The sequence below is a fragment of the Coccinella septempunctata genome, chromosome 7 (assembly GCF_907165205.1).
Source record: "Coccinella septempunctata chromosome 7, icCocSept1.1, whole genome shotgun sequence".
Lineage (NCBI taxonomy): Eukaryota > Metazoa > Arthropoda > Insecta > Coleoptera > Coccinellidae > Coccinella > Coccinella septempunctata.
Genome location: NC_058195.1, coordinates 6585580 through 6611541, shown reverse-complemented (window position 1 = coordinate 6611541; position 25962 = coordinate 6585580). Strand labels below are relative to the sequence as shown.

The following is a 25962-nucleotide window of genomic DNA, read 5'->3' as shown; positions in this document are numbered from 1 at the left end:
TTTAGTTTGTTCGTCGAAGGAGCTGGCTCTGAAATATGATTCATCCCCTTCCATCAGATCGTCGAAGTGCATTTTTGCTATAGGTCTAGCCTCTCTACTATATCCCGATTAACTTCAGAAATTATCGAATGAGCTGGAGAGTCGGAGGTTTATTAGGGCTTACGTTTGGTGAGTTCAGAGAGAACTTGATTATTTGTCAAATTATAAGAAGGATGAGGAAATGGTGGAAACACGTTCCTTTTCGTGGAAAACGACTTAACGTCATGAATATCGTATTAGATCGCAGATAGGCATCTTTGAAGGGGAAATCTTCTTGAATTTTACTTTGAGGGTGAGGGATGCGAGAATGACTTATCGGTGAGGTTTTTTCCATGGATATCGCTTTAAGATATCCTTTCCTCTCAATTTTTCCAAGAATCAAGACCACTCATTTCGTATGTGGAATATTTTCTATCAATAGGTAATACTCCTTCTGACGAAAATTATGTATTTTTTATGAAATATCTTTGAAACGTCACATTTTGAAATATCCATTCTAAACGTTTCCCAAAAAAATTATTTTAAGCACTAAAAAATGAGAAATAAAAATGGGTATTTAAGTTTAAAGCGTTTTGTGAGAATTGCACAAGCTGGCAACATCGACTGAAATATGCCTTGATAATAAAGGACCACAAATGCATTATCTTGATGAGATAGACAAAGATGGCTGTCTATGAAGTCTGCGACGAACGAGGAAGGTCGTAAAATTTTATGGGATTCTTATGGTTGGTTGCAGTTGAAGCTCGCCAGTAAGTAAGCGCCTGTAGATCAACAGTTGTTATTTTATAAACAAGCTGAAGACTTTTGTTTATGGTACCATAAGATGGAGTGCTCAGACGTTGATCTGGCTCGTTTGAAACCAAATAAACTTTAGGGTCTGTAATTTGCAGAATGCATCGGGGCTCTGCCGTTGTACCGAAAAAACTTTTTACCCAGCAGTTGTCCCAAGTTAGACATCATGGATGGATTCGATTGGATGACTTTCAGGATCTTTGCGCTCAATTCACTGTAGACGTATGCGTTCTGTACGTGTCTTAAATTGTCTCCATTACCATCACCTTGTTGGGACGATTGGACATTGGATGATTGCTCATTCCTTATTGCTGGTCTCCTCCATGCGTTTGATCCTGCTTCAACAGCTTGTTGCCCATTGTTACCACCTTGGATTGCTCGAAACCAAGATTCTCCATCGCCAACATTGTTTCTTGATTATGTCAAACCATTCTTCTGGATATTCCTAGCGATAGGTTGTCCCTAAGTGGAAGTTGGTTGGAAGAAAGAGGTAAACGGTTGATTTCGTATCTTCTACCTTCCAGATCACCACTTATGGCTTCACCTTGAGCATAACTACCTGGAATCTCTCTCAAACCATCAGTTCTCAAGAGTTGTCAGCTGTATCCATTATGCAACTGGCCGATTTGTGCTGAAGATAGAGGGTTTCCAGCTCCCAAAATTCCTGTTTTAATCGAAAGATTTTGACCAACATTGGTTGATGGATTCTCGCCAAGTAATGCACTATTTTGTGAGTTCAAAGCTCCACTTTGCTGAGGATTCTGAAGACCTTTGTTTATGGTACCATAAGATGGACTGTTCAGACGTGGATTTGGCTCGTTTGAAACCAAATAAACTTTAGGGTCTTTAATTTGCAGAAGGCATCGGCGCCTAGACAAACGAATAAAAAATTTGGACAAATACGGACCTACGATGGACCAAAGACCCTGAAATGTTTGTTTCAGAATTCGCATTTGGGGGTGCCAGCTTCACTTATCTCATATCCAGCTTCAGAAATGACTATTAGTATCAGTACGCATTGTGTGAACTACCAACGGGAAAAGTCACACACGAATAAAATCGACAGATGTAAGAAGCGCCAAAAAGATGTAATTTCACGACCGTAGACACGAGGAAAAAAAGAAATCGCATTGTGATCCGATTTCAAGTGGAAATACGGCGTCGTATCGCTTCGGGATCCGGGTTTTGTACCGTTTTGCAGAGTCTAAATTACATATAATGTTCAGCGGCGCCGAATATCCACCACCCCATTTTCGGGGATGGTTTATTTCACACCGATCATAGCCGGTTATATCGAGATTTTATAAATCCGGAAAAGTGCGGTCTTCTCCGCTGAAATATGAATAGCTCGCATGCGAACGGAGAGCCGAAAGCCCTATAAATCGCCCCCGGCTTTAAAGGGAGCGTGAATGGGGTGGCTTCGATTATAGTGAATTTTCTTCGCATTATGTCGAATTAGTAATTAGGTGTATGCAAGCAGAGTTACTTGCCTTAAAAAGCTGCGAATTTTATAAAGATAAAACGACGATTTTCAGACTACACTTTAGATTTCTGTACGAAAATATTAAAAAATATAAAAAAATTTTTAAGCACTCAAAAATGAAAAATAAAAATGGGTATTTAAAGTTTAAAGCGTTTTGTGACAATTGCACAAGCAGGCAACATCGACTGAAATATGCCTTGATATTAAAGGACAACAAATGCATTATCTTGATGAGATAGACAAAGATGGCTGTCTATGAAGTCTGCGACGAACGAGGAAGGTCGTAAAATTTTATGGGATTTTTATGGCCGGTTGCAGTTAAGGCTCGCCAGTAAGCACGCGCCTGTAGATCAACAGCTGTTATTTTATAAACAAGCTGATCGGACATTGTTCTTTTCATTGTCTCGTATGCGCTGTTGCCAAATCGTAAACTCAGCACAAAGCGATTTAAATTTTAAAACCCCATATTTGACGGGTGATTTTGAATCGTTTTCGCGGTGCATTTGAAAAAATCATGAATGAAACTCATAATTATTCAGTTTGAACTTACATATGCAGTGATAACCCAAATTTAGGAGAATTCCCCATTGTACCAGTCTGAGCAACAGCTGAAACCAGAAACATTCGACGATATCCTACGAGCATTGTTTGTAAACAACGTCCGACTTGATCCTCCCTTTCAGAAAGGTACAATTCTTCATTTCATCCGGACCAGCATCCAGTATCTTCCAGGAATAACGTAATAACGCCCTGGAACGTATCTAACGAATTTCATTCCGGACAACGTATATCATTCAACCGCTGCATTGTCCTCGAAATTGAACAATGTATCCGTTTATTGGAAGGAAGATATCGTCGGGATGGGGCGAATCGTAACGTTACAATGTATAAGGGTAAAAAACGACCAAACCACCGAGAGATTTGTCAGGGGTTAAAAGCTTTTCTTACTGTACGGAACTGCAGAAAGTTTCAGCTGCCATTTGAATATCTGAAGGGAAAAAGTTGGCCGCTTCTCCTCGACAGTCTCCATGGGAATGAATCGTTTGCGCTGATTTTTTTTTTGCCCTTTTAGCACGGAAAATATCCGCTATAGTTTGCAGAGTTCGAGTGCGATAGTCGAAGATAGAAGCGGCAGGTTTTGTGTAAAGAAAATACCTGGCGTAGAATTTCGGGCTTATGTTTATGAGCACTTTGTTTGCGAATAAGGAGAGCAGGACCCCACAGGAAGGAATGTCGCAATGAGAGGAAAATAATGCCTAAGTTGATGCGTCAAAAAATCCATCTCACATTCCTGATAATAGTAGAGTAGAGTAGACTTCATCAATTTTGTGGAGCAGTAAGTACATGTATGTAAAAGGAAGACATCAACCTACTGAAAGATTGCTCTTAAATGAAACCACTATACATGGTGAGTCTTTGTCTCGTACATTTCATCAGTAGAATGAAGAAAAGTTTCATCAAATAAATTAATAACTATATTCCGAAATTCATTACATTCGATAAAACCAGTTTTTGAGAACTAAAAATAAATTTTTTTTATGGTTTTTCAACAGCCTGTATCTTTTAAACTTAGCCGATGTGGAAAGTGTTTCTTTTGACCTCATGAATCTACAGTCGAAATATTTGTACGAGTCAAAGACTCATCCTGTTTATATGTATAGAGTCATTCGGGGCAACTGTGCGCACTTTTTCCTTTCAAGCCATACCCTGTTTCAAATGTTGAAGCTAGGAAAATTAAAACATATTCATAAGATAGAGAATTTTCTAATCTATAAAAAAACATCAAAAAGCTAACAAACAAAAACGTTTTCTTTACGCAAAAAAGAATTTAATAGAGAAAGTCGGAGTGCGTTCACATGCCCCGTATTGCGGGTAAGTGTGCGCACCCTCACGGGGTAAGTGAACGCAGTGCTTAGTGAACCACACAATCAAAACAAATTACAAAATAGTGTCATCAAAATGTTACAATATAAGAGAAATGCTGTTTATTGTCAATACAGAAGCGCCTTTTTACAAGCAGTGCATTATTGTTCGTGCCACAATTCTTGGTGAACACAACACTTGATACATTCCCCTGTTAGTGGCTCTTCATATTTTTCCGAACAAATAGGACAATATTGATCGAGTCTTAACCAAGAAAATCAACAATGTCATAATTTATTCCTCACTGAAGTAATGCCCATATAATGAATCTATGCGCACACTTACCCGCGCACACTTTCCCCAGTAAGCCAAAATTTGAATTGACGTTCTTATAGAGTTGAGCAGCTAAGAGAACCTAAAATTTTTTATTATATATTTAGATTAATATGCCTATGATCGAATAAAATAATGTTTAACACTGAGGGACTCGGAACTTGGACCTGGCAGAATGTGCAGATATGCTAAAAATTAACAAGAAAACTAGTGAATTTGATTGATTGCAAATAAAAAGTTATAGAAACGTGGCACGGCGCACTCCTATGAAAAACTAATTTGGCGATTCTGCGCCCTTGCTTCACCCAAATGAACCCCTCTTTCATACATTGCATAGTCGAGATATACGCACTGCGCACACTTACCCTCTGCGCTCAGTTACCCCGAATGACTCTAATGGGGAATTCTCCTCAATTTGGGTTATCACTGCATATGCAAGTTTAAACTGAATAAGTATGAGTTTAATTCATGACAACTGCTCGGTAACTTCCTTAAGGAACACAAAGAGTCCTTTAGCACCTATATGCCCCCACCATAACCCGTATAATAACCGTTTACGTCGATTCTAAAACTTCTTATCATTGTAAATTAGTGAATACTGAGAAGGTTCACGCTGATAACTCCTGAAATAATCAGCAGAATAAACGAACTCATTTTTTCACTCTTGAAAATCAACCCAGGCCCTGCCATCCGCGCTGGCTGTTTATAATATGCAAAACAGCGCCTCCCGGAGACGGCAGAAAGGCAGAGAAAGGAACGCGAGACGAAAGACCTAAAAGCCACAAGAATGAGACGAATAGGCCCAGTGTGCGTGAATTATAGACCTTATTCTTGCATCTCAAAGCCGCCATACAAGATGGATGTTGTTCGAAATGAGTTTCGGCGAGTATATGCGTCGCGGGGTGGCTTTGGAAGGGCACAAATCACGATCAAATCCCATTCTGAAAAACAGCCAGGAATGAGCTTGTGGGCCACTTTGGTTGTCCGTTGGCATTCCCTTAAATTGAATATTCAGATTCGGCATGACCGACCACGTCTAGGGTTTTATTATGAATGGCGGGTTTGGGGAATCTTTCGGGTTTCTGTGATTCCGAAGACCCCAAAAAGAAAGAGTATTCCCCATTGGGAATACTCTTTCTGACGAAAATGATGTATTTTTTATGAAATATCTTTGAAACGTCACATTTTGAAATAACCATTTCAACCGTTTCCCAAAAAAAATTATTTTAAGCACTTGAAAATGAAGAATAAAAATGGGTATTTAAAGTTTAAAGCGTTTTGTGAGAATTGCACAAGTTGGCAACATCGACTGAAATATGCCTTGATAATAAAGGACAACAAATACATTATCTTGATGAGATAGACAAAGATGGCTGTCTATGAAGTCTGCGACGAACGAGGAAGGTCGTAAAATTTTATGGGATTTTTATGGCCGGTTGCAGTTGAAGTAAGCACGCGCCTGTAGATCAACAGCTGTTATTTTATAAATAAGATGATCGGACATTGTTCTTTTCATTGTCTAGTAGGCCCTGTTGCCAAATCGTGAACTCCGCGATTTAAATTTTAAAACCCCGTATTTGAAGAATGATTTCGAATAGTTTCCGCGGTGCATTTGAAAAAATCATGAATGAAACTCATAATTATTATTCAGTTTAAACTTGCATATGCAGAGATAACCCAAATTGAGGAGAATTTCCCATTACTCGCTTCAGGCTCATAAGGGTGCTTCGTATCATACAATTCTACCTCTTCTTTTCAATTTATATCTATGTGATATCCCTACGACTTCTTCTGAGAAATTTATTCACGCTGATGATATTGCCCTCGCTTTCCGTCATTCTGATTTTAGATGCATAGAAAATAATTTATCTACGGATTTAGAAATTTTGAGGAATTACTTTTTCGAGTGGCGTTTGCGTCCCAACCCAAATAAAACCGAGGTTTCGTGTTTCCATTTGAATAATCATCAAAAATATAGAAAATTTAGTGTAGTTTTTGGTAATTCTTTTTTGGAACATAACTTCAATCCGAAATATCTAGGAGTTAAGCTGGATTCCTCGCTGAATTTCAAAGCCCATTTGGAAAGTTTGCGTCTAAAGTTAAAAACCAGGAATAATATTCTCCATAAACTTGCTGGTACTTCATGGGGTGCTGATACAGCCACTCTTCGTACGGCAGCCCTAGCTTTGGTTTTTTCGGCTGCTGAATATTGTTGCCCCGTTTGGATTAATAGTGCTCATGTGCAGAAAATTTATGCACAACTAAATCTTTCCATGAGAACCATAACTGGAACTATTAGATCTTCACCTATTCAATGGTTACCAGTTCTTTAAAACATTTTACCGCCTCATATTCGTAGACAGACTGCGGTTATGAATTCCTGGAAAAAATTCCAATCCTATCCCGACTCGTTCCCAATTCTATCCTATATTCCCGAAAATACCATTCCAAGACTGAAGTTGCGTAAACCTTTATGGTCCAACTCTTTTCTTAATTCGAATATAAGGGACAAAGACCTTTGGCAGTCTGAATGGAATAGGTGCAATATTTTCAACAAAGAATTAGTAACTGATTCTTCGAATAGAGTTCCTGGTTTTGATCTTCCCAGGAAAATATGGTGTATTCTGAATCGTATAAGAACAGGTCATGGACGTTGCAATAGCATGCTTTTCAGGTGGAATTCAGTTGAAAGCCCTAGTTGTGAATGCGGGGAACCAGAAACCATAAATCATCTAGTTAATCATTGTCCAATTTATAAATTTCAGGATGGTTTTAGAGCTATACATGCAGTTTCCGAATCTTTTTTGAATTGGGTTGTCAATTTTAGGTCAATCTGACATATTGAATCTAATTTTATTATTTTACGTTTTTCTGCTTTTGTTTTCTCTTTATTTCAGATAAAAGTTTCTGGTATCTTGGAGAAAACTTTCTGGATTTTCCTTTTTGTTAGAGAAAGAATCAAGTTTTCCAGTGCGAGATGCCCTTCAATATGGGATATTTCAGCTTATTTCGTGAAAAATTACAATCCACTACACTCACGGGGAAAAAGGGTTTTTTTACTGAGGTTTTTCCCTAAGCTCTTGTATCATACACCAATTTGTATGGTACCCCGTTACGCTAACCTCTGCTAAAACTGTATCTCATACACATGCTATAATTATTGTTTGCTGTTCAAGATTGTAATGCTCTATATCAAAAGAATATATATATACTGAAGAATTTTGATTCTTGAGGTCAAAAGAAACACTTTTTTCCTATACCATTTTTTCGGATTCGTCCCTGAAATTTAGCCATTTTGAGTTTTCATAATGAACTGTACAACTCCTGGAAAAACAAAATTACCTTTACAATAACTAGCTAAATCTGTGACACTACACATCTGTGGACCTTTTAAACAGACTTGCATTGAGCCAAAGTATCCAATTTTTCAAATTTCGCAGATACTTCTCAATTTTGGAACATCAAATTACTCAAAAAAGGCTCATTTTACGAGAAAATATGAGAGATACTTTTATTTTACAAAGCATTTGAATATTCATTAGACAGTGTCCAACTAAGTTTCAAGAGTTGGGTTCTTTGAATTTTTGGTATTTTTATGGTCCTAATGAGAAAACAGGAAGACGTGGGAGATATCTTGTGTTCTAAAAAGATTCATCAAATAAATGAAATGGCGATTTCCTTATTTTTGTTCATAACTCAAAATCTAGAAATGATAGGAAGGTTATGTTTCCAGATTTGGATTACTCAGGAAAAAAGAGCGAAAGAATCATCCGTTTTCTTCTAGCTGCTATAGTTTTCGAGATCCTCTCATTTAACAACACACTGTATTACCAGTCTGTATTAAATAAGGCAACAACTGAAAAAAACACAAGAAACGTACGGAATTAGCGATTCGATCTCCATATACGATACAAAACGAAAAAAAGGATTTAAAATTCATATAACCATTAGGTATTCAACCTAGTTTCCTCATCCTTTCAAAAAATTTTTATGGAAGAATCGAAAAATTCGCATTCTACATATGTCGCAGTATTTTGTCATACCTACACATCTCGAATTCTTCCCTATCGAGTTCGCTTTCTGTGTTAATGAAACGAACGCTATGTAAATTATTGGTTCGACTCGAATAAATTTGCATCATTTAATTATGCATCGATGAGAAGTGATAGTGAAGATGAGAGAAAAAATTGTACAGTTCGGAGCATCCTCTCGTTCGCAGATCGCTTTATAAACGGCCGATTGTTCGTCATTTGTATCATTCAACCACGGTCCTTCTAACGGAGCAAACATGTGTAGTGCTTTGAAAATATTGGTGAGAATTTAATCATATTATGTCCAACATTTCGAACAAGTTCAGAAATCTACAATTATTCACGAGTTTTATCCTAATAAGAGCATAAGTTTAAAAACCGTTTAAAATTATGAAAATTCGATATGCTTTATCATTACTTTATTTCCAATATTTGGCTTCTTCCTAATTATTTCAATCTTTGAAATATATTTATCTTATGTCTAGTTTTCTAATCGATATATTACGGTTATCTCAGTAGTTGTTATAATTTAATAATAAATAAAATCTACAAATTTCTAAGTGTTTCAGCCACTTCTCTGTTCATTCATTTGTTAAATATTCGCTAAATCCTCAAAAGAACTAGACAAACTTTGATCCATCAACTCCTTAGGCCTAGACGATATTCTATGCATGACATTGATCGAGAGTTGACAGGACTTGAAAAATTATATTTCTACAAATATTTGAGAAGGACTCTTTAAACTCCAGCATGTTCATGTTGCTTGACAGAATCCTATCAAATGGACAAGTTCAGATCAAATAGTTATTTATGTACCAAGAAGGAAAAACTGTCTATTATAGTCGGAGCCTGCGTATTGATAGCCGAGGCGGTAGTACTCACCTGCTTGCTGGCCTCGGCTACGTCACCGTATCTACCAATTCACTCAGCAAATGACAATTATTAATCACTAAAATGACTCAAAAGCAGACGTCTTTTCACATTTCGAAGTAACAAATTCAATTTTTTGACAACATGACAAGTATCAAATAATCAACTGTCTTTCTTCCTTTTTCGCAGGTTTGTGTTGCCCTGGTTTTCACCTCAACCGTGACATCAAACGAGAGGAAGAAAAGATCTGGCTTCCTCAATTTGGGCCCAGCTCAGTATCAGCCTAACTGGGCACTTCGTTCGAACGCCAATGAAAGAATCGTTCCTCTTTACGATGTACTCAGAGTGAACCTAAACGAAGCAGAAAACCTAGCTAGCCCAGTCGGCAATGTTGCTGAGTCTACAGGAGAACAAACATCTATCCTGAATTATGCCAATCCTAGTTATCAGCAAGAGGAAGATTCCAACAGGCAGTACTCGACTGAAAGGAGTATACAGAATGAACAAGGAGAAAACGTATATTCAGGATTGAACGAATACAGACCTGTCAACGGGCAAAGACAACCAAAGTTTTCAAACCTTATAAGGAACGGCCAAGTTTATTTGGTTTCAAACGAGCCAGATCAACGACTAAACAGTCCATCGTATGGTACCATAAACAAAGGTCTTCAGAATCCTCAGCGAAGTGGAGCTTTAAACTCACAAAATAGTGCATTACTTGGCGAGAATCCATCAACCAATGTTGCTCAAGATCTTTCGACTAAAATAGGCATTTTGGGAGCTAGAAACCCTCTATCTTCAGCACAAATCGGCCAGCTTCATAATGGATACAGCTCACAACTCTTGAGAACTGATGGTTTGAGACAGATTCCAGGTAGTTATGCTCAAGGCGAAGCCATAAGTGGTAATCTGGAAGGAAGACGATACCAAATCAACCGTTTACCTCTTTCTTCCAACCAACTTCCACTCAGGGAACAACCTATCGCTAGGAATATCCAGAAGAATGGTTTGACATCATCAAGAAACAATGTTGGCGATGGAGAATCTTGGTTACGAGCAGTCCAAGGTGGTAACAATGGGCAAAGAGCTGTTGAAGCAGGATCAAACCCATGGAGGAGACCAGCAATAAGGAATGAGCAATCATCCAATGTCCAATCGTCCCAACAGGGTGATGGTAATGGAGACAATTTGAGCCAGGGACAGAACGCATACGGCTACAGTGAATTGAGCGCGAAAATCCTGAATGTGATCCGATCGAATCCATCCATGATGTCTAACTTGGGACAACTGCTGGGTAAACAAGACTCTGGAAACCAGCAAGTGAGGCAGCTCAAGCAACTCCTTCAAGAAGTTGGCAAGATTAACGGAAACACAGCAATTAATGGAAGAGGTAACGACCAAAGCTCACTTTTGAAGAATCTCTTCGATATCATGGTTCAGAACGGAATAAGTCCAGTGTCGTACCACGGAGTCCAAAGGTGGAGATTCTAAACAAGTGAAAAGAGGAGTTTTTTTGTTTTTGTTGTACTTTACATTTTTGTTGCTTTTGATTCGATTATGAATAATTGTTGATTGCATATTGATCGAAAAATAAATATCTATTGCTTGTTTATTGAGTTGTTCATTCTCACTGTCAGGCTCCGTTAATTACAAGCGTTTTTCCATCAGTGAAGAAGCTGTGTTACTCTGACGAGGTCAAATAAGACCGAAACCATGGTCAGCATCTGCTCTTCTTCAATGGAACGTTCTGCATTTAGTTGTTCTGACGATGGCAAATTGTCTAGTTCAATTCAGGTCGTAACACTTGTTGGCGGGTGGTATCCATCAGAATTAATTCTTATTGTTGTATTCATTGTCAAGGCGTAATCATTTTTTCAGTATTGACAATATTTCATCTCTGTGTGTTGACTCATTGTGGACGTAAGAGTTGGACATAAGTTCCAACTAGACAATTGAGGTGTAAATACATAAGTAGTTATTGTAAATAAAGAAGAACCTCCTTTTAATTGGAGGGTTTTTCGATTAATTCAGTTCAAAACGAAGACGGAATTTGAAGACATTTGAACCAATGAGACGGGTTTCTTTCGGATTTTTGAGCTTCACCAATTCTCGATAGGGGAACTAGCAAACCTACCCTGGCCTGTTAGCGATAACTTATAACTATTGAAGGACAAAATCCAACTCCACAAATTAATTCAGTATCTCTAAATAGGAAACACAGTAGACTGGTATCTTCCACTTTCACATTTCATCGGTAAAAGAATGTTAAAAATTAAGCCCTCTCCGATCTTGCTCTTGTCCACGCCACTGAAGTTCAACTCTATGGTGCCCTTGTACTCTCATTGATATATGCTCATATTTATTCAACTTGCTCGACATACAGATCAGTTCTCAAGCCTTTTGCTCTTCTCGAAACCAACGATTGGTGCTTTTCCTCATTAATACTCTCATTTTGTACCTCTCATAATTAACAATTGTATCTTCTCTTTTTTCTAATGGACGTTCTAATAGTGCTTATTTGTAAGCCGTCCGTCTCTGTGAGTAAAAACCATCCCAATAGACTCAATAGAATAATTAATCAGCTTGCATTTCAAGCAATAACCATATCCTAACCTAAATGACAGAGTGACGGATGTCAACCGAATAACGCGCAACGTCAGTAAAACGTCGATTGCCTTGATAATAGGTCAGTAAGGCGGACTCCAATCGCGGAACTCGAAATTTCCATAACGAATATGGCGAACGAGGGCTATCGATGATGCGAGGAACAAAAACATAACCCAATTAGTTGCCTGTAAACAAGCCGGACCTTTGTCGGGGATTTCCAATCAAGAAGGGCTCATTTAAAGGATAGATAGAATGATAAACACGTGTAAGGACAACGCCAGGAGGATGATTGATGATGCGGACCAGTGCGTCACAAGGGAATTACGAGTCAACCGTGTCAGAATCAGGGCAATCCGACGGGCGGGCGGTATATCGGTGCAGCGGGGCGCGGCCGTACGGGTGAAACTGTCGGAATGATTGAACATCTCGTCATTTTCAGGATCCTTTCCCGCTCTTTCCGACACTCCGTTCTCGCGTGGAACCTCGACGAATATTAATTCGCGAGTTGATTTTTAGACGGATCGAAATAGGGAAATATCAATTATGAAATTATGGCCCGCGTTCAGGGATCAAAAGGAGGTTGACGGTGATACGTGTCGAGAACTCCTTTGAAAATGCTTCATTGAAAGGAACACTCGAAGTTCTCTGCGTCGTCGATTCGAATCGAAAATAAATTAAATAACCAACTTGAGTACGGTCGTCTCGCGAAAGATTAAAGCTGGTTCTTCACTCTTTTAGTCCGATTCGATTATAATAAAATTTGAATGCTCTGGTAATCGTGTACTCTCGCAATTGGCAAAATCTGCTCATTATACCTTGTACTCTCATTGATATATGCTCATATTCACTCATCTCGCTCAACATACAGATTAGTTCTAAACCTTTTGCTCTTCTCGAAATCAACGATTAGTGGTTTCTCTCATCAGTACTCTCATTTGGTACCTCTCATATTCTATTCCATTTTTCTGATAGACGTTCTAATCGTGCTTACTTGTAAGCAGTCCGTCTGTGTAACTGTAATATTCATTGATGAATTTTTGCACTCTAATTTTATTATTCTTGCTCTTCTTCTATTAATTATAATATTCTAGCTCTTCTCATTTAACTTATAATATTCTTGCTCTGCTCATATTTGAATTATAATTATGGCTCGACTCACATTTAATGTATTAATCCCTTTGATAACCAGACTCAGACAATTTAGTTTTCACTGCTTTTTTACAACTCATGATTCTGAATTTATCGAACTTTCTCAAAATCTAAGTCTGACCTCTAGTGACTTCCCATTTGGACTAATCTGGATTATCTCTGTTTTTAATTGAATAATGTCTCTCTGAATCTATAAATGTTGTTAGTATTTTGTAATGATCTCCAGTTTTCTGAGAAAAATTGGAGTTCATTTTAGTGCATTCCTTTCATTTTATAATTCCGCCTTTGAAAATATTTAATTCCCAAATATTCTGTACATTCATTCTGATAGGCAGAGTAAATGTAAAAAACCGTTTATCTGTGGAGGTAGGTCCCCGTCTTTACCGTTCAGTTTCTTAATTAGACCTACACCGGTTACTTCTTTGACACTGCTGTACTGTATCGCTTTCTGTTATATTTTATCGTACTTTACCCTGTTTCGCGAGTCTGACTTTTCCCTTCGCTATCAGTCATGGTGCGTAAGCCCTTGGGGTACTGAAGGGAAAGTCCCGTCAACCCCCCTGTCCGCGTTCCGCGTCATAAGTGTTGAATCCGAAATCTCTTCTTTTCTATCAGTCATGGCGTGTAAGCCCTTGGGGTAGAGAATATTTCATACCTACACATATCTCCGTTGTACATATAATCAGTTTCCGAAGGTGTCAATAAACGAGTACATAATTTTATTTTGACTACTTCGTTATCGCTACCACCCTAGATAACAGCGAACTCTGTCTTCGACTAGCAGCTACTCTGGTAGGTTCGCTATTCTTCCTAGTGAAAAGAATAGCTAGCGCTCGAGATAAGTTTCTCCGAGGTAACCACGTTACAATTTGTATACAAAACTGTATTAGGTTCATGCAGGTGACTCATTCATTTAATGATTGTGAACGATATACAGAAAACTTTTTCAGAGTATCATCTTCAAATCAATCATCTGGTAATACAGTCCACTGCTAATTTTCACAAAATCTGAACACCCCTAATTTTGAACAAAGGAAAACTCGCGAAATGAAATGCGAATATTGGATATTGATGATAACCGCCAATTATTAGATTTCCCATTGTTGTATTTCATCGAATTTCTAGCTATAACATTCCCGGTTTTTCTCCATCGCATAGAGGATTCGTGAAATACCTCGGCTCCAAATTGGTTATACAATGGATGGTTGGAGTATCCTTCATCCATTATTGCACGTTTGTTTTGAGTGATTCGAACGCATTCCTACTGGTGAATAACGATGGAATCATATCGAGTGCTTCAAAACTGAAATTGGAATAATTGAGAACATGGAAACATAAATGTTTACACAGTTCCTCGAAATTCTATGTAGCACAATGACCTGAAACCAGGAGTGGGCGGGATGTTTCCTGTACTGTACAGAAGGGAACGTTATTTCTGCTGAGGAGAACAAGAAGCAGCTCAGCATTGGTGTAGTACCTAGTAAATGGGAAAGGGCAAAGGTAACCTTCATTCCAAAAACACGGACTGATTCTCGATCTTTTAGACTGTTTTTGCCTAAGGAGAGAATGTAGAAGATAACTACATAAGAACAGAGAATTTGGAGAAGGCACCACTTCACAAATGTCAGCATGCATACAAGGCTGGTCGTTCAACAGAGACCACTCGCGGAATACCACAAGGATGAGTAACATCTCCTCTCCTATGAAGCTTGGTAGTGGATTCGAGGGCTCCCTTTGTGATTTACTATAGAAGGGCCTCAGAATTATTGAGCAGTAGTGCTTGACAGTGGGGCTGAGCATTAACCCAACCAAAACCATAGTAATTCCCTTTATTCGTAAGAGTAACCAAGGAAATCTTTTATATATTCGGACCTAGAAGAGTTCAGGTTACAGCACTGAGCCTTGAGGAATACCCCCACCAATCAGCCAAGTAAAATCCCCATCCACGCACCTAAACAAACCCCCAGTTCCAGTAGTGAGCTAAGTTCTGATCGCACATATAAGTAGAAAGCGAATTTCTCACGTCTACATCTAGCGTTCGAGAAGTGGCGTTCGAAATGTCAATGGGGTCACGTTAACAAACTACCGGAACTCCTAGATAGGGTAACGTCATTGAAATACGTCGAGGAAATGAATGCGAGTAACATTTCATTTCCTGCGTTGCTCGTACTGGCGACATCCCGGTTGAACCGCATCGAGTTTTCCGTCGCTTTGAGCTTCTTCATCTTTTCATGGCCTTCGCTTTAATCTTGCCCCGACATCTCGGAAGCCGACCTTCAGTTCGTGGTGCGAATATGTCATTTCACGAAACCGGGTGGGATATATATATACGGGGAAAGGGTGATTGGGTTGGAGTCTGTTCCAGTTTAGCTGATAAAAAACAGGGTGCTTTCAAAGGTGAGGCTTTTTATTTGATAAAATTTCACCAAAAATTTTCTACATAAATTATTCAAGATGGCTGAGCTACAACCCCTAGAAGTTCGACGGAATTTCATTAGATTTCAAGTACGGGAAAGTGGAAGGTGACTTCGGCATCGGCAAAACGTAGCAGAACATAAACACATAGCTGGACAATGAATGGTTGGGGTAGTTTATTGAAATTGCTTATGATTACAACGTGCTGTTATTGTTACCCTATTTCATTCCATTTTTACGCCGATTGTTGAAGGGTTTGAACAAGGAGAAGATTGTGATGACTAGTGATGCCAACAAGACCAACGAGACGAGACTTTCCTGAAGTCTCGTCTCGTCTCGCTGATAACACACGAAGTCTCGTCTAGCCTCGAGTCTCGTGGGAGAATCTAGTAGTCTCGTGATTCATAATGTTTTGGAAAAAACGTAATTATAAATATAGCGCATGCTCTAGTAATTGTGTCCAATGTTTTGCTTTTGGAAGTATAATTATTAAAGCGATAATTATTTCAGATTTACTCGAGACGGGACGATACTAGAGCCCACGAGACGAGACTATAGCCCACGAGACGAGACTAGATTCCACGAGACGAGACTTACAGCCCACGAGACGAGACTAAAGCCCACGAGACGGGGCTAGAGCCCACGAGACGAAACTTAGATCCCATGAGACGAGGCAAAGCCTACGAGACGAGGCTAGAGTTCAAGAGACGAGGCTGGAGACCACGAGACGAGACTATAGCCCTCGTGACGTAACTAAAGTCCACGAGACGAGACTAGAGACCAAGAGACGAGACTATATCCCACGAGACGACAATAGATTCCACGAGACGAGACTAAGAGCTCACGAGACGAGACTAAAGCCCACGAGACGAGACCAGAGCCCACGAGACAAGACTTAGAGCCCACGAGACGAGACTTAAGCCTACGAGACGAGGCTAGAGCCCAGGAGATGAGGCTGGAGCCCACGAAACGAGACTATAGCCCACGAGACGAGACTAAACTCACGAGACGAGACTAGAGCCCAAGGGACGAGACTATATCCCACGAGACGAGACTTAGAGCCCACGAGACGAGACTAAAGCCCACGAGACGAGTCTAGAGCCCACGAGACGAGACATAGAGCCCACGAGACGAGACTTAAGCCTACGAGACGAGGCTAGAGCCCAGGAGATGAGGCTGGAGCCCACGAAACGAGACTATAGCCCACCAGACGAGACTAAAGCCTACGAGACGAGGCTAGAGCCTACGAGACGAGGCTAGAGCCTAGTAGACGAGGCTGGATCCCACGAGACGAGACTATAGCCCACGAGACGAGACTAAACTCACGAGACGAGACTAGAGCCCAAGGGACGAGACTATAGCCCACGAGACGAGACTTAGTGCCCACGAGACGAGACTAAAGCCCACGAGACGAGGCTAGAGCCCACGAGACGAGACTTAGAGCCCACGAGACGAGACTTAAGCCTACGAGACGAGGCTAGAGCCCAGGAGATGAGGCTGGAGCCCACGAAACGAGACTATAGCCCACCAGACGAGACTAAAGCCCACGAGACGAGACTAGAGCCCAAGAGACGAGACTATAGCCCACGCGAGACTAGATCCCACGAGACGAGTATTGAATGTAATGAAACTAACAAATTTAAAAATGGCATACTCTGGTATATCTTCTCGTAGCAAATCTACGGGAAATTGATCCATTATACCACAGAGAGAGAAAAAATAACGGACACAAAAATAATGCAGAATTTCTTCAGATCGCCAGATCTCTCGTTAATCTCACGTTTCGGAAGACAGCGGTCTCAGAATCTCGGCGACTTCGAAGATGAATAAATATTTGATTCATGAACACGCCGGGTCAGTCCCTTATCGAAAAATTCCCCCATTTGTCATCTTCCCGAGCCGAAACTTTTTTAAGATATCAACGCCTGCGATCGCCGAGGAAGTCAACGTGCCCATCGGCCGTTCCAATTAAGCTCCGCGACTTCAGATATCCCCATGAATGAGCCCCGGGCTAGTACAGAACGATAAACATTATCTGGAGTCCCAGTTTCGGTATTGAAAATAAATCTCGGTTCCTAAGTTTTCCGGGGGGAATTTATACGATGAATATTCCGAGGGTGGAATTTCAGTTTCTTTTCTGGAGGAGTCTTTGAGCACGGAAGAATAATGGCCTCGCGAAATACGAGATGACCAGTCGAATAAATGGGTTTTATTATTTATTATTTTCCCGTTGGCCGTTCCTTTTTATCTGCGGAATATTCTTTTGGCAATGCCGGGAAACTCTAGAAATACTCATCGAAAAGGATTATTTCATGTAGATAGAGTTACTAAGATCTCAACGTTTATCTTTCCAATCATTTTAAATACGCCCCTGGCGTGACAGCAATCAGTCAGATCATATCAAGTACCTACATCTAATCGACATTGAACTAATTTTCAGTTTTTCATGTTTTTGTTAAACAAGGATTTTCGTAGTTGAATGAAAATGATTTTGATCTCGAAAAAACCGTTTTTGTGCCATATGATACGTAATTGTATATAGGCACATTGTTGAGATCTGATTACTCTGAACCAGATTTGTCCAGAGCCGTCATAAGATAAATTTTAAAATCCCACAATCTGGGATTACTCTCAATGCTCTCAAAGAATTCTACTCACAATTAAAGGCACATGCTCCTTTTCTGAAGAATTGAATCCTACAGGGTGGTCCTGAAACAGAAGATCCTAATTAGGATTTCAATAAATGCAGATTCTGAATCGATCTTGATTTCCATGATTGCGTTGATAATTAGACGAAAAAGCACATTTTACATTGTGGGTTACAAGCCAAATGGAAGCTTCCTCAAAATCTACATCTATCAATTTACATCTCGGAAAAATTGGACCTCTAATACCAAGTTCAAGTCAATATTCCTTGATGTATCTTGTTCAAAAATGTTTTCATGAAAAATTCGAATACATTATTTTTCTGTAGTTTCTATTTCCCCCATCAGGCAGCTCTACGTCTAAGAAGACACATATTCACGACTTAAGCTGCCTACAAACAGACTACTCTGACGTGACGTGGGACCTCCTCATAATGCGCATGATTCGAGAGTCTAAGTGGGTGCGGTGCGCCCACAAGAGAAGCGTAGCACTTACATGACATAAACATGACAAATGCGATTCATAATTTTCAAATATCGCACATCTGAGTGGAGTTTCAGTTAGTATTTTGCATCGCCGTTGTCATGTATGTGCCATGTCAGTGCTACGCTACTTTGGTGGGCGCTCCCGCTTAGACTTTCGAATCATGCGCATTACGAGGTGGTCCCACGTCACGACAGAGTAATTTATAGACACCTTAAGCCAACATCCAAGACAATGAATCACCAAGCTTCAAGATGTGCTGGATAACAGAAAGTCGAAATCCTCCGTCGTCAAATACAAGCGATAAATTTCGAACCCTCATCACATTCGCGCCCATTAACGCCCACTTCGGAAACTATTTATAATTACAAGATAATAGGTCCGATAGCGAGTGAAGCCTGGTTGTATCGTCCGAACTAATCCACGTCCGAGGAGGTTCGATCCCTGCTTCGTCGTCCAGTGATGCAGTTGGTATAGGTCCTTGAAGATTACGCGTGTCTCCTTTATCAGGAATCCTCGGTCGGGCTTAAGACTCGCTGGTGGTCCACGCGGAAGGATTAGGAAAGAGCTACGTTGAACCTTTTGTCGATCCCGCAATTCTGGAGGCGGAGTGGAAGGAACAACTCGAAAGGTGTATTGATTCTGGCCGTCCGGCTTTCAGGTTATGTTTCCACAGAAGGTATGTAATGATCTCCAGTTTTCTGAGAAAAATTGTAGTTCATTTTAGTTCTCGTTTGTTTTCCGCGAGTGCCTGAAATAAAGGAGGTAGGTCCCCGTCCTTACCGTTTAGTTTCTTCATTAGACCTATACCGGTTACTTTTTTGACACTGCTGTACTGAATCACTTTCTGTTATATTTTATCGTACTTTACCCTGTTTCGCGAGTCTGACTTTTCCCTTCGGTATCAGTCATGGTGCGTAAGCCCTTGGGGTACTGAAGGGAAAGTCCCTTCAACCCCCCTGTCCGCGTTCCGCGTCATAAGTGTTGAATCCGAAATATCTTCTTTTCTATCAGTCATGGCGTGTAAGCCCTTGGGGGTAGAGAATAAGAGATACCGCTCGTCGTCAGTGAAATCCCGTAGTTGCGCTAAAAATAGACCTTTTCTTCGCAATCAGTCATGGAGCGTTAGCCCTTGGGTTAGCGAATAAAAGTCTCGAATAGATCCGCCCTGGTTGTGTTTCTTTCAGTTCTGGAGAAATACAATTAATTACATCCCGATACCGTATAGCAAGTCATTTCACTTCGCGAGGTCATCCTTAGTATTCATTTCGTCAGTTCTGGTTGGCGCATTTTATTGAACAACCTTTGATTTTTCCCTGTACCCGGTATAAACTTCAAAACGTGCTCGTGACCGGATAGAATTTACCGAATGTATGTTTGCTGATAGATTCGCTCATATTTCATACCTGCACATATCTCCGTTGTATATATAATCAGTTTCCGAAGGTGTGAATAAACTAGTACATAATTTGATTTTGACTACTTCGTTATCGCTACCACCCTAGATAACAGCGAACTCTGTCTCCGACTAGCAGCTACTCTGGTAGGTTTGCTATTCTTCCTAGGGAAAAGAATAGCTGGCGCTCGAGATGAGTTTTCTCCGAGGTGACCACGTTACAGGTATTGCGATGATTTGGGGTGACTGGATAAGAATAGCATTCTCGGCGTGTGAATTAAAGGTTTTGGATTGAACTTTTCACTAATTTCGGACTGCTTACATATTATTTATACCGTGTCGTACATCTCAATGGCTCAACACACTCAAACAACGCTTCCTTCATCTTACAATACAATTCCCTCAGCAACATTTACAATGACGCCATCTCTGATTGAATACATCCATCAATCAATCAATTAAAAAAACAGTCGAATATTCCACAATCCAAACTATCAAACCACATCATGTTCAAGTACTCCTAAATCATAATTTTGACGGATTACTCTAGGAACACAATTGAAGTGGTCTAGAAACAGCTATGCCTAACTACTTTCGAATTTCGCGCCCCACAATTATAAAACAGAAAACTGTCATTGAACAGTTTCCCGTATTGACAGTACGTTTTCAGCGGCATCTCATTGTCAAATGTGAGAAACAAAGCAAAGTGAAGTCGGTTTTTAACACCATAGATATGAGGGCGTTTCCTATCTTTATTCTCTATAATATTTGTTTGTACATCTGTTTGTTGTACGCTCAAATCGTTTCAAATGAGAGATATACCGTCAGGTGCGCCACCTATGGGCAGATAGATGGATTTGCTATCTAGACGAACAGATCCTTGTCGATCGGATATGAGCGTCACTATGGAGAAAAGCCATAAACTCTATTTCCACCACATCCGCGCTGGTTAAAAGCTCAATTCGAGCGTGCCGAAAAACCCAGTCGGCACGGTCCGAAAAATTTCCACAATGTAGCGAAACTTCGCGCGTTCCTATCTGGGAGTAGGCGTAGCGTGCCCGGTTTCCCGCTGATTAAAAATGCAGGGGGATATTTTCAATTGCCCGAGTTCGAGACCCGGAGCGTTTCCGAGAGGGCTCAGCCAGATTATATCGCTTCTAATGTCTTACTGAGGACATATTCCGTTAAATATTCAGCAGATAGGGGTCTGCATTTTTAACGGGCGCTCGTTACTTGTGTAAATTGGGGGGCATAAACGTCACCGTCGACGGAAGTTGAATCGGCGAAACGGGTAATGACGGAGAAAGTCGGGGGACGTTTCTTGATATCTCCCTCGTTGTAGGGTAGTTGTGGGTAAATGGAAAAGTTCTCGGTAGAGCCGGTCCTGGAATAAATTTTCGATGATTGTGAAGTCGTATCATTTTGTACTCCACCGCGTATAATTTTACTTAACCAATGTTAAAAATACACGAAATGAGTTTTCTGTATTGTTTTTCAATAAGCCAATCATTCCATATATTCACTCACCCTTGAAGATATTGAACAGTTTAATGATAGGTCATTTAACCGGCCCTGATTATTCAGAAATATAAACTAACGTTGTCTCTTCAGTAACTAGCGAAACGATGAATAGTTAAATACGATGTGTAATGATCTCCAGTTTTCTGAGAAAAATTGGAGTTCATTTTAGTGCATTCCTTTAATTTCAAATTTAATTCTCAAATATTCAGTACATTCATTCCGATAGGCAGAGTAAATGTGAAAAACCGTTTATCTGTGTTTAACGTTGTCTTTCTTGCATGTCGTTGAAGATTTCGACGTTTTTCTGATGTTGATATGCGATAAACCTCAGCTGACGACGTTTTTCACTCTTGTCGCATTCTGGAATTTTCAGATTTTTAACGTGTGGGGGGGATTTGCCTATAAAAGCAGATTTTCCCCCGCGACGGACATTTTTCTATCAGTCATGGTGCGTAAGCCCTTGGGGTAGAGAATAAGAGATACCGCTCGTCGTCAGTGAAATTCCGTAGTTGCGCTCAAAATGGACCTTTTCTTCGCTATCAGTCATGGAGCGTTAGCCCTTGGGGTAGCAAATAAAAGTCTCGAATAGATATTGAAAAATTCCTAGCCTACTATAGAACCAAACAAAATTTCAATGTCAAAATATTTTATTACTCAACATAATCTCCTCTTAATTGGATACATTTATTACAGCGAACCTGCAACGTCTCTAGACCTTTCAAAAAATAATGTTTCTTCTTGATCTGCAAACCAGACCTTCACAGATTTTATTATTTCCTCGTTGGAAGAAAATTTACAACCTCTCAAACTTTTTTTCAGTAGAGGAAAGAGATGATAGTTGGTTGGAGCCCTATCTGGTGAATAAGGGGGGTGTTCTAGTAATTCAAACCAAAAATCACGAATTTTTTGCATGGCAACATGAGATTTGTATGCAGGGGCGTTGTCCTACAAAAACACCTTTGGATTACTTTCCACGTCTTTTCTCTTTAATTTTTTCCCGTAGAGTGGTCAGTTATGTCGAATAGTAATCTCCGGTTATTGTTCTACCCTCACCCAAAAAATCAATCATGATTACTCCAAGGCAATCTCAAAAAAACTGAAGTAAGAACTTTTCCAGCAGTTTCGATTTTTACAATTTCGGTGGACATCTTCTTTGAGTTATTGTTTGTTGCTATGTTAACGCAATTTTTTTTATGCATGGAACTGGTCTAGGCTAACTAGATATCAATACATCCTCGTATACGCCCAAAATAGTCACAGGTGGTCATTTAATTTAACAAAACGTAAAATAAACAACAAACACCGACATGGCAAAGAATCGATCTCTGAGAATCAAGGGAAGATTTTAGAATTATGTTATTGGTATGAGATTCCTGTTAAGTTATCAATCATAAAGCTATATTATATATCCACATCTACGAAAGGAATCTGAAGCTACCCTGAAAATTCAAATTGGGAACAAAAACATCGAATATTAAATGGGAATATCTATTTTTCCCTGTCGGGATCCTCAGCTCTGGACTATCTGGATTACCCTGTTGGTTGTACTTGTCGCAGCAATTAATTAATATTTTTGCCAACGACGGAGCGCTCTCTATAGACCGTTCGGAGGGGTTGTTTGTTGTTCAAAAGGGATTAATAGACGGGGTATTCATCGTTCGATACCCATTGAGAACGACGGAATTTTTTGCTTCTTCCCATCGACGTTTCCCAACGAGGTTTCATAATTGGGGAAATATTCAGAGAGTTATGGTTATCATGATGTTCGATGAATATTAGGAAGAAGAATAGGAGGGAAGTGTACGGCCCAAAGATGAGATTCAAGGTCATGGGGATGAAAATAGAAGTATGATTTGATATAATTAATCTTTGATAAAAACTAACGGGCTAGGAGATCCACTATGACTATATGTTTAATGAAAATGACAGTTAGTTTTGTTTACCAAAGCAACATCGGAGTCGAGGTGACCTTGGGCTTGAATCCGCAAAGACGCGAGCGTAACATTCGACTGGGCATTCACGATTTAAAATGACCATTGACGTATCGTTTTCTCACCTTTGGGTTTTTCTCGGTTTTAAAGGACATTATTGGATTTATTTTTCGGGTTTTTCAATTCTATGAGGTGCATTTGTTTGAAGGTGTATCTACAGGCTTAATATTCTTTCATTAGGTCGAATATTGAGTCCGTGAAAAGTTGTATAACGAAATTCCTCGTACAGTGAAACCTTACCAGCAAAAATAACTGTAACTATAAATTCCCCCAATGTCCATCCCAAATTCAATATCCAGCGTCCCCTCATTTTATTTACCGACAAAGAGTGGAGACCGGCGAACCATAATATTAATTTATGTTCTTAATCTTCCACCGAACTAGCCGCAGTAATACAGAGAGTCTAAAAGTTCCGAGGAAGCCGGTGAATATTTGCTAAATACACTCAAACTTTTTAATACAACTTTTTATCGCGTTGTTCGTTTCTGTTAGTAAGACGGGGATTCCTCGGCTGTACAGTTCAAAAATAGATATTTATGTTGCCGGCGTATATTCATTTTCATTTATAATATTTGCGCTCCTCCGACGCAGGAAATGAAGTCTGGCGAGGGGAGGAAGTCGTTGGTGTTTGCTATTTTTCAAATTACTCGCCTTTCCTGTTTTCTGAAATGAGAGGAGACCGCGCGGAAGGGCTGAAATAAGATTGCTCGGAGAATCCCTCGAGCGAAGCGCGGACAACTTTTTCGTTTTGATTTATTACGTCCAAATGGGAGTCGTCTCTCCTCAGGCTCCTTTTCCGAAATGTTTATTCGATGAAACCGAAACTAGAACTCTATAAACGATTAAATATACGGGATGGTCTTCGACGGGGGCGTTAGTTTCGATACTGGGTCAAATTCGGCGCTTAATTTGCAAGTTGCTGCTCATGCGCCCTGAGAAACTGTCAAGTCGACAGAAAATAAGATCGGTGCGCCAACTATCGGAAGAACAGGAACTAAGAACTGCGGTTTTTTCGAGATTCCAATGAACACATACACTTGTATTGTACGTTTGAATGTTTTATTGAATTTTGCTACGTAGGGTGAACTTTTGACTCGTACAAATATTTCAACAGTGGATTCTTGAGGTCCAAAGAAACACTTTTTTCTATACCATTTTTTCCAATTTAGCCCTGATGAAAAGATATGGCCATCTTAAGTTTTCACAATGAGCTGTGCCACCCCTGGAAAAACAAAATAACCTTCAGAATAACAAGCTAAATAGGGAATACTCCCTCTGACGAAAATGATGTATTTTTTATGAAATATCTTTGAAACGTCACATTTTGAAATAACCATTCCAACCGTTTCCCAAAAAAATTATTTTAAGGACTTTAAAATGAAAAATAAAAATGGGTATTTAAAATTTAAAGCGTTTCATGTGGATTGCACAAATTGGCAACATCAACTGAAATATGCCTTGATAATAAAGGACAACAAATGCATTATCTTGATGAGATAGACAAAGATGGCTGTCTATGAAGTCTGCGACGAACGAGGAAGGTTGTAAAATTTTATGGGATTTTTATGGCCGGTTGCAGTTGAAGCCAGTTAGTACGCGCCTGTAGATCAACAGCTGTTATTTCATAAACAACCTGATCGGAAATTGTTCTTTTCATTGTCTTTTATGCGCTGTTGCCAAACCGTAAACTCCGCACAAAGCGATTTAAATTTTAAAACCCCATATTTGAAGGATGATTTTGAATATTTTCCGCGGTGCATTTGAAAAAATCATGAATGAAACTCATAATTATTCAGTTTAAACTTGCATATGCAGTGATAACCCAAATTGAGGAGAATTCCCCATTGTACTAGTCAAAGACTCACCCCGTAGATGTTTCATGACATGACATCAGCATTGAATATGAAACTATTCAAAACGCGTTGACAAAGAAGAAGAAGAATCGATCATTTCGCTCCGAAACTCATTCCGTTACTTTTGAGCAATCTCGCCGAATATGAAAATTTCAGTGCTCCAATAGAAATAAATACAGAATGCGAAGATGAAGATTCCTAAGCGAATTTCCTTCTTCGACAGAAGCGAACGTTAGGGGCGTTCTCAATATCCGCTCCTTAAGAAAATTACCGATAATCGCATTTAGTTGTGTGTAGCGGAATGACAAGTGTCTCGGAAGAATCTGATGTTTCTGTATTGGGGGAATATTGCCCCAGACGATGAATTCCTCGAAGAGGATTCTAAAGGTGAGTCTTCGACATACATGTAATTCAGTGGTAGCTTCCTATTCCAGTTCTTTTTGTCAGCTTCGGCAAACAATCTTCGAAATTGAGAAAAAAGGATTTCTTT

The 25962-nt window shown here is 39.7% G+C and overlaps 2 protein-coding genes across 2 annotated transcripts in view; one reads left to right on the top strand and one right to left on the bottom strand.

The window, feature by feature from the left end:
• The window catches only part of LOC123317538, a 263709-nt gene that overhangs the window by 223751 nt on the left and 13996 nt on the right, over positions 1-25962 (bottom strand). The window contains exon 2 of the mRNA XM_044904119.1: positions 18241-18291. The gene's annotated coding sequence lies outside the window, so the exon portion shown is untranslated. The remainder of the gene's footprint in view (positions 1-18240; positions 18292-25962) is intronic.
• On the top strand, positions 8398-11023 carry LOC123317537. The gene is made up of 2 exons (XM_044904117.1): positions 8398-8822; positions 9601-11023. Exons 1-2 carry the CDS (start codon positions 8799-8801, stop codon positions 10900-10902), a joined length of 1326 nt encoding a protein of 441 aa, XP_044760052.1. The 5' UTR covers positions 8398-8798; the 3' UTR covers positions 10903-11023.